At 32.8% G+C, this 9,095-nt stretch overlaps 1 protein-coding gene and 1 pseudogene across 1 annotated transcript; both read right to left on the bottom strand.

The window, feature by feature from the left end:
- Positions 1 to 318: 318 nt before the first annotated feature.
- LOC131180052 (putative B3 domain-containing protein At2g27410) lies at positions 319 to 1,286 on the bottom strand. The gene has a single exon (XM_058147645.1). The coding sequence runs from the start codon at positions 1,284 to 1,286 to the stop codon at positions 381 to 383; it is 906 nt and encodes a 301-aa protein (XP_058003628.1). The 3' UTR covers positions 319 to 380.
- Positions 1,287 to 7,543: 6,257 nt separating this feature from the next.
- LOC110651122 (putative CCR4-associated factor 1 homolog 8) lies at positions 7,544 to 8,759 on the bottom strand (annotated as a pseudogene).
- Between the last annotated feature and the right edge of the window lie 336 nt (positions 8,760 to 9,095).

Here is a 9,095-nt window from a genome sequence, read left to right as displayed (position 1 = left end):
AGAGCAAAAGAATATAAACTAGCTAGGATGCTGAGGAAACCAAGGGAAACAAAAGCAATGTTTGGAACCCAGTAGTCCCACACAAGCTGATGGACTTCAGTCATGGACTTCGATAGAATAGTTTATCATAACAGAAGAATGATTAAAAGATTAAATTAAAACTCAATTTGTCCTAAGTTTCATTAAAAAAAACAAACATATATTCTTAAAACAAATCAATTCTTAAAACAAACATAAGGGATGTTTAACTGTAGAAATTTAATATAGCTAGACAAAAACACTAATTATGCTTAATCTAAAATAGAAATAATTGCCCAATATTACAACACTCAAACTCTAATTAACCTTCATAAACTAGCAAAACAACTAAAATTGGAAAATTACAAATGTAGTTCCAGGTCCAACATTGTACAATGACTTGTACTTGCACCATCCCTGTTCTCCCCTTTACTGCCACTGCCACTAGGAGTGGTACTTGCATCCCCAACCTTAAAAAGTGCCAACCAGAGTTCTCCATTGCGCCTGAAAGACCAAAGCTGCACTATGTCATTGTGTTTGAATTTCCCTGATGATCCCTGATGATTCCTTTCCAAGACTTTCTTCCAACTCGATGTCAACACGTAGGTACTGCTACTTTTCAAATTCCACTGCCTTAGCAACATCTTAGACTCATCACCACAAGGTTCCATGAGTGTTACAGGTATGTTCTCCTTCTGCTCCTTTAACTTGCTCTTCTCATCCTCTGTAAGAAAATTGGAATCTCTTATCTGCTTAAAAGGGATTGAGAATCGATCATGGTGAGGATTTAAATCAGTAGCAAACATCTGTTTCATTATCACCAACTTCACATCAGTGCCTCCTTTTGTTCGAATTTTATCCCACCACTCATCAGGCACGTCAGGTGGCGTCTCGGAACCAATATTTGCAAAACAGGTCCTGTTTGGTCTCTTCAGCAATTTCCTTTTCTTCTGTTCATCTTCAGTATTGTTACCACTCTCAGAGCATCGTTTGCCACAGACCCTTCTCTTGATTTCATTCATGCTCCCAGAGGACTTCTCATGAAGAAATAAAGACAAATGAGAAAGAGGTTTCTTGTCTTGGCGTTGTCCATGGCCCCTGCTTTTCTTGGGCATAGATGCAGCAAGTCGGTCATCATGCTTGCTCATGGCTTCAGCTCTTACCTGTTGCACAAAAGCAATCAGAATACTTTCTTCCACTAACTTGATCGCAGCCACCATTTTGTCGAAACACCCACCTTCATCATTGGCATCAAGAACTCTGCCCATCTTTATTTCTCTCTTCTCTAGCAAAAAAATATTTCTACACATTTCAACAAGCACATCCCTATATATAGTTTATGACTTTAATTAATCCTTGTTGTAGTGGGTTTCAGCTAACTATATTTTATCTCTCTCGATATTGATAGGAAAAAGTGTAATTATTGATACCCTAGTTATTGAATGGTTCAAACAGTAATTTTACTCTCTTAAAATCCCTTCAAGATTGGTATCTGTTGATATCTTTCATTAATTTTCTTGCATTAATTAATTATTTGTTATATCTTTCATCTGTTGATATCATTTATCTGTTAATATCCTTCATTACTTCATTTGCAATAATCTTGCTCTGCTTCAGAATCTTGAATGCTCAAGATATGCTTGTGTCTAGCTCCATTGCCAATAGCTGACATTAATTTTTTATTATCTCTAATTTATTAATAGTTATTATTTTAGTTGACAACGGTAATTTTTAATATGTCGAATTTATTAGTAGCTGCTTTTGTTTTATATTTAAAATTATAGGATTTTTTTATATAATTTAAGTTTGATCATGATAATGTGTTTATTCTCAAAATTTAGTTTTCTAATTTCTAAATTATTGTACTATAAAAATTTTGATATCTTTAATTTTTTTATATATTTTTTCGGTATTAAAAATTTTATATAATTTTTATCATAAGTGTCATAATTATTTTTGAAAAACAATAATAATAAAGTATAGATGAGATTATAGGCCCTATCTATAATTTATAATAAAGTATAAATTATATGATATATCATTATTAGTAATTTTACATATCAAAAATAATAATTAGATATAACACAAATCAACTCTAATAAGTTATTAGTTATTAGTTATTAGTTAACAACAACAACTATCAATCATTAGTTAATCTTAATATTAGGAAGGTATAAAATTTATAATTTAATTAATTTTAATATAATCTATATATAATTATATAATTAATTTTAAAAATTAACAACAATGATGATAAAAATGTTTATATTTAAATATAATTATAAATGATAGATATAATAATAAAAATAATAATTAAATATTAAAAATAAATATTTACTAAATATTAAAAAAATATATAGATACTTTATTATTAAAATTTCTATTAAATAATTTATCAATATGATTTTAATAATTATTCACATGTAATGCAGGAATTGAATTAGTATTGAGATAAAGCTGAATGGTGGAAGGATGAATACAACTTATTAATTTGAAATTAAAAGCCTAATGATAGTCCTAATGATATAATCATTAATTTGAAATTTATTATTAATGATATGGATAATGAAATGGATATGGAGAATTTAAAAGCCTAATGCCTCTATTATTACAATAATGGGTAAAAGATCAAATTATTAGGATAGTATATAATTTATAATAATTTAATTAATCTTAATTATAATTAATTTTTTATAATGATGTTTAAAATTAACGACAGTTATATGACAAGTCAGTTCAGCAAGAGTTGAGTGCCTCTCCATCACAATTGTCACCCCGTATGTGTCTATTTCTTATTCTGCGCACAAACAGGAATGTTGTTTCAGACTAAATTGGTTTCCTGCCAAATTTCAAATTCACAAATACTAATGGTAATAAAGGGAAGATTGGTTCTTATTCACCAAGGCCTTATTTTCCACAGGTCACACATGATAGTGGAACTGAAATAGCAGTTCATCAAGCTTCGTCTGAATCCAATGCTTCTGCTGTAAATGGTTCAGCAGTAGTTCAACCTCCAGATTGTCTTACTCCACCACCATGCAGTAACTACCAAAAGTTTTCTAGTCTTAATTGCAATTCTGCCAGAAACTCAATCCCTGTCAGTGAAGTGCACATGAAGCTGGTTAGACAAGATAATATTTTTTCAGAGGCAATACAATCAATATATTCTAAATCCACCAAGTATAGCTCCATGGATCATAACAGCTTCAAATTGCCAATAACATAATTATAAATGACATATAGTAATAATTAAATTTTTAAAAAAATAAATATTTACTAAAAACATTAAGTATAATTAATATGGAAGGATGACTACCATCCTCCGTAAGAGCTTAAGGCGTCATGGCACCAAGAGTATAAGCTACAACTTTTGTTCTTTCAAAAGGAGTTGCAAGTTTACCGGGACCTTTAATTTCAACCTTCCCAGAGGCTGTAGCTAACAAGAAATCTGTGTATTTGCAGAACTGATAGTCCATACCCCATTAATACTCCATTCCTGCATTAAATGCAACTCAATTGGTTATTCTGAAATTACCAAAATAATCTATGTTCTAAGAAGTTGTTCAGTTGCTGACTGGCTGTCTTGTGAAATGAACAGACCCCTTGGCTGTGACATGGATTTGCCTTAGGGCTGATATGAGGAGTTCAAATTTTGGAGGGATACAGGTAGAAAGTAGATGTATTGTGCCACCACACGTAGGGGGACACCAGGAGAGATTAAAAATTTTAAACAACAGCTCTGTATCTTCTAACAGCATTTTCATTGACTTATTCCTGGAGCATATTTTGTCTGTAAATACCAAGAGCACAAGGATCTTCATAATTTTATCCAACTTCGTAATTTTATCAAGAGCTGAAACCAAGAGAAACAAAAGCAATGTTTGGAAACCAGGGATATACAAGCTGATGGACTTCAATCATGCTCTACAAAATAATTGTTGGATTTAGATGGTTTATCATAGCAAAAGAATGATTAAAACATCAAGCTAAAACTCAATTTGTCTTAAGTATCATTAAAAAATTCTCAAAACCAATCAATTCTCAAAACAAACATCAGATATGTTTAACTGTAGAAATTTAATATAACTAGCAAGGAACAAGATAAGAACACTAATTAATAACCCATTACATTGCTTAATCTAAAATAGAAATAACCATTACGACACTTCAACTCTAAACTAACAAATTATAATGTAGTTCCAGGTCCAACATAGTACTATGACTTGTACTTGCACCATCCCCATTCTCCCCTTTACTGCCACTACTGCTCCTCAACCTTAAACAGTGCCAAGCAGAGATCTCCATAGCGCCTAAAAGACCACAGCTGCACCATTGTTGTTTCTCTGTATGTTGACGATCTATTGGTCACTGGTAGCAATCAATTGTTGATTCATCAGTTCAAGGAGGAGCTGAAAAGAAGTTTTGAGATGAATGATTTGGTGAAAATGTCTTATTTTCTTGGTATGGAAATCCTGCACCTTCATCAAGGAATTTTCATGTGCCAAAGGAAATATGCAATTGAAATTTTAAAGAAGTTTGGGATGGAAAATTGTAAGGTAGTAAGTACTCCAGCTGTGCAAGGAGAAAAGCTTAGCAAAAATGATGAAGATAGGAAGATTGATGCAAGTCTTTACAGGAGTCTTATTGGATGCCTATTATATCTGTCAGCTACCAGACCAGATATTATGCATGCAACAAGCATACTTTCCAGGTTCATGCAGAGCCCATGTGAAGTGCATTATAGAGCTGCAAAGAAGGTGATGCGATATGTGAAAGGAAACAGCAGACTTTGGTGTATTATATGCAAGACATGCAGAAGTAAAACTAATGGGCTTAACTGATAGTGATTGGGCAGTTTCATTTAATGACATGAGAAGCACCTCTGGTTACTGTTTTGCTATTGGCTCAGGCATGATTTGTTGGAGTTCTAAGAAGCAAGAGACTATGGCACAATCCACAGCTGAGGCAGAGTATATTGCTGTTGCACATGCTGTAAACCAAGCCATTTGGCTCAGGAAGTTACTGGTTGATTTGAAGCATGAACAGGTAAATGCTACTGAGGTGCTATGTGACAATAAACCTGCTGTTGCTATTGTGAAAAATCCAGTCTTTCATGGAAAGACTAAACATGTTAAAATCAAATATCACTTCCTTGGAGAAGTTGAGAAGGAAGTTCAAGTGAAATTGAAGAATTGCAGCTCAGAGGATGAAATAGCTGAATTTAAGGAGTTGCTGTTAACCGTAGAAAATTGCAATCTTTTGTATCAGCTATATGTATAAATGAAATGAATTAGATTTTGTTCCTTCCTTTCATTCCCCTTTTTTCTCTATCGTTCTTTAAACTACCAACAGAAACTGTGGTTTTGACAACATTTCACAATAATTATATGTCAAGTTTTCCCTATTTTTTGTTGATGCAAAATGTTCAGAAATGGGATTATTTTCCTTTTCTGAAAATTGTAATTTTGAATTTTGATCCATTCAATGCTTCATGCTTCAAATACTTGATGAACGATGTCATTGTTACTAGTTGCCCCTGTTTCTTGCGTATAAGAGTTAGTGTTGTGAAATGCATACTGGTTGTGCAGAAGGAATTAGCTAGGAAGTTGCTTAATTAGAATGCTCATGTTTCAGAAGATGTGAAATATTTAAAAATATATTTCTATGGCAAAATAGTTTAAAAGTCGATTTATTCACTTGCTGAATGCTAATATCAAATTGACATGCATATTGATATTTTACTTGACTGTGGAGGAAGGTATGGAATAGGAATTAAGTGGACGTCATTTTTCCCTTTTACTACAGCACTCAAACTTCAGCTTACATCTTTTGTTCTTTCAGAAGGAGTTGCAAGTTTACCAGGAACCTTCAACACTAATAACACTCTGCCACGTACCAACTGAATTGTGTTCATTAAACTATTTAATTATTCATTGTAAAGAAATTGAAGGTTATGAACATGGTACAAAATTCTAGAGCCATCACCCTTTGATTATTGATTCTTCGAAATTATTACAACCAAAGTTTTCAAGTCAAACAATCTACTGGAAAATTTAGCAGTATGAATGAAAATGCAGCTCAAATGGTTATTCTGAAATTACCAGTAATCCCATACAAGTTGATGGACTTCAATCATGGTCTATAGAATAATTGTTGGATTTAAATGGTTATCATAACAGAAGAGCAATTAAAAGATTAAACTCAATTTGTCCATGGAATAATTGAACATGGTGATGAATCTATGAAATATAGTAGCGTATCAATTACATCAAAGATGTTTAGTTGCATAAGAAATAATTGTGTACTACGAATACATCACTCCAACTCTAATCTTGCATCTTCGTTGGGCTTTGAGCTGCTTTCATATATTGAAATAACCCATCATACAAACATGATTAGTGATCGCAATTGGGTATCATTTTTGTCAAAATTTCCTCTCTTGTTTCGTGGCTTTTTAAAATTATTTGGTTATAAGAAGTGATAAAAGTAGCCTCAATAAAAATTCAAGAATTAAGAACGCTTCCCAAAGAAGAGAAAAGTAAAAAAACTGTGGTGCATGCCAGTAAAGATTAGAGCAGAAAGAATTAATCTGAGTTGCCTTTCGACATTGACCAAATTAAGCCGAATTTCCTCAAGATTCCTTTTGATTTGCTGGAAATAGCAAGGTTACACAAGGTTGTTATGTATACAGACGCAAACATAAAGATTGTTGTGGATATCAAAAATACCTCAAACCTATGATTGCTGCGCTAATCAAGAATCCCAAAAATTCTATAAAATTCTATTAAATAAAATAAAATTCAAGAAACTAACAAGAGAAAATCAGAAAAATGATTAAATTTTCTGGGCATTTACACATGCCAATATATTATATTTATTACTTGAATAGAAATCCTACTCTTCATAAGAGCTCGCAAACTTTTCAATCATATATGTGCTATGATAGAAATATATAAAAGAAAAATACAACAAAATCCTAAATAACATATAGTTGCTTGAAGAAAAGACCACATCCTTATACGAGGAATCTAAAGTTACATTAATATAAGATTAAGTGTTAATTAAAAACTCGATATAAAACCATAATAATACACACTCAATATAACATATCACACTCGTCAAGGCCTTTATGGCACTATCCATTCATAATGCCCTCTGCTGTTCCAAGCAAAGCCCCATTTTCTAGGAATAAAATCAAATTCCATGAAATGAAATAAAATTGAAGAAATTTACAAAAGAAAATCAGAAAAAAGATTCAATTTTCTCAGTATCCAAACAGAGAATTAATTTTATTAGTATAGAAAATAAGCAAGTATTGTTACAAATTTCCATCAATAGATATAACAACCTGCAAAACCTTCAGAGCCTCTTGCAAGTGCATCTGTCTACAATGGTGGAGTTATAAGCAAGTAATTAGCATTTGCAGTCAGATCAAAGCAAGCATTCGCAGATGCGGGTCTACAGGCAGACCAATTCGCTCAAACAATGGATCATACACTGCATTTATTATTAAATTTTCTCGGTATTTACACATGCCAATATGTTATATTTATTACTTGATAAGAATTTTTGTTTATTGTGCTTATAAGCGTTTCAATCATATATGTGCTATGATAAAAATATATAAAGGAAAACTACAACAAAATCCTAAACAACATATAGTTACTTGAAGAAAAGACCACATCCTGTACAAGGAATCTACAGAACCCTGTACTGATGCTGAATGATTGGTGGATAGAGGAAGACACCATGAATCATTGGCCGACAATAGCGAGAAGCTGGGAGCACTTGACATAGCTGAGGAATCCCTGGTTCACAGCAGCGAGGAAAAGTAGGAAGGACTTGCGTACTCACTGGTTCGCAAATCCTAGTGGTGACGCCATACAAGAACCCCACAAATCTAGATTCCTCTATCCCATACATCGTCTTCATCGTGGCGAACACACGAGCTGTTAATAGACTATCAGATCCTGCTTGATGAGACCCTCCAACTCGCTTGACTCCTAGAATCTTAGCCAATTTCTCCAATCCAAGCTCACCCCTGTGCAGGTCATCGTAGAATCGTGCCATGTATTTGACATCCAACACACAGCACCCAAATACCGTGGCAATAATCTCAGTGAAATCCAACATAGATACGGGCAGTGGTTTCTTGGTAACCAGCTTCACCATGTAGGCCAAGTCATATAGCCCATGAAAAGTTAGCCACTTCAAGTCTCTATGTCTGCTTAAAACATGAGTGAACATGTTTGAGAAAAACAGCTGGTCGATCCCATTAATCCTCAGCTCCTCAAAATCAATTCCACTTTCCTTTAGAAACTCAATGGACTTAGGATCATAAAAAACCTCCGTTTCTATCAAGAACTTGAAATTAAACTCCCAAGTTCCAGCGATAATTCCATTCTCATCGGAAAGTGTAATACCCAGTTGGATAATTTTCATGTTATCAACGTTGAACTTCATATCAGCGAATGCCGATAACTCATCAGACCGGCGAGGGGTTTTCCGAAGAAATCCAGGGAACTCCGAATCCATGGAAACCACCTTGTGGTGGTGCAACGCCGCATCCATTTTTTGCAGTTCTTCCATGAGATTACACGCCCAAACTTGCCTAATCCCCATCTCGCAATGATCGCTCAGTTCCTGATAAAAAGTAGAAGAAAAATGAATAGAATGAATCATGAAAGTTGTCTCCTTATATAGTATTCCCATTCCCGATTGGAACAGGAATAAAGATGAGAGTCCTAAGTCAATTAGAATTAGAAGTTAATATTGGGCTTAAAGCCCAATTTAGCCCACGAGTTTAATTTAGCTTAATTTTAATTTATTGTCCAATTAAATTTATAAATTTTAATTTAGCTTATTTTAGCTTAAAAATTATGAAAATAAATTAAATTTTTTAATTTGGGGCTTAAATCAAGAAATTTAGCTTTAAAATCAAGAAATTAAACTTTTTGATTTTTTTATTTAAATAAAAAAATTAAAAAATTTAGTCTATAAGTTCTAATTTTTAAGTTAAATTGAACTTTAATTGAAATTGTTAGATAAAATTAGATAAAAAAATTAAAAATTAACAA

This window comes from Hevea brasiliensis, chromosome 5 (genome assembly GCF_030052815.1).
Source record: "Hevea brasiliensis isolate MT/VB/25A 57/8 chromosome 5, ASM3005281v1, whole genome shotgun sequence".
NCBI lineage: Eukaryota > Viridiplantae > Streptophyta > Magnoliopsida > Malpighiales > Euphorbiaceae > Hevea > Hevea brasiliensis.
This window is presented reverse-complemented; position numbering and strand designations above follow the sequence as displayed.

What these genes read in the sequence shown, in the direction of transcription:
- LOC131180052 (XM_058147645.1), bottom strand. Translation starts at nt 1,286, where the DNA reads ATGGGCAGAGTTCTTGATGCCAATGATGAAGGTGGGTGTTTCGACAAA.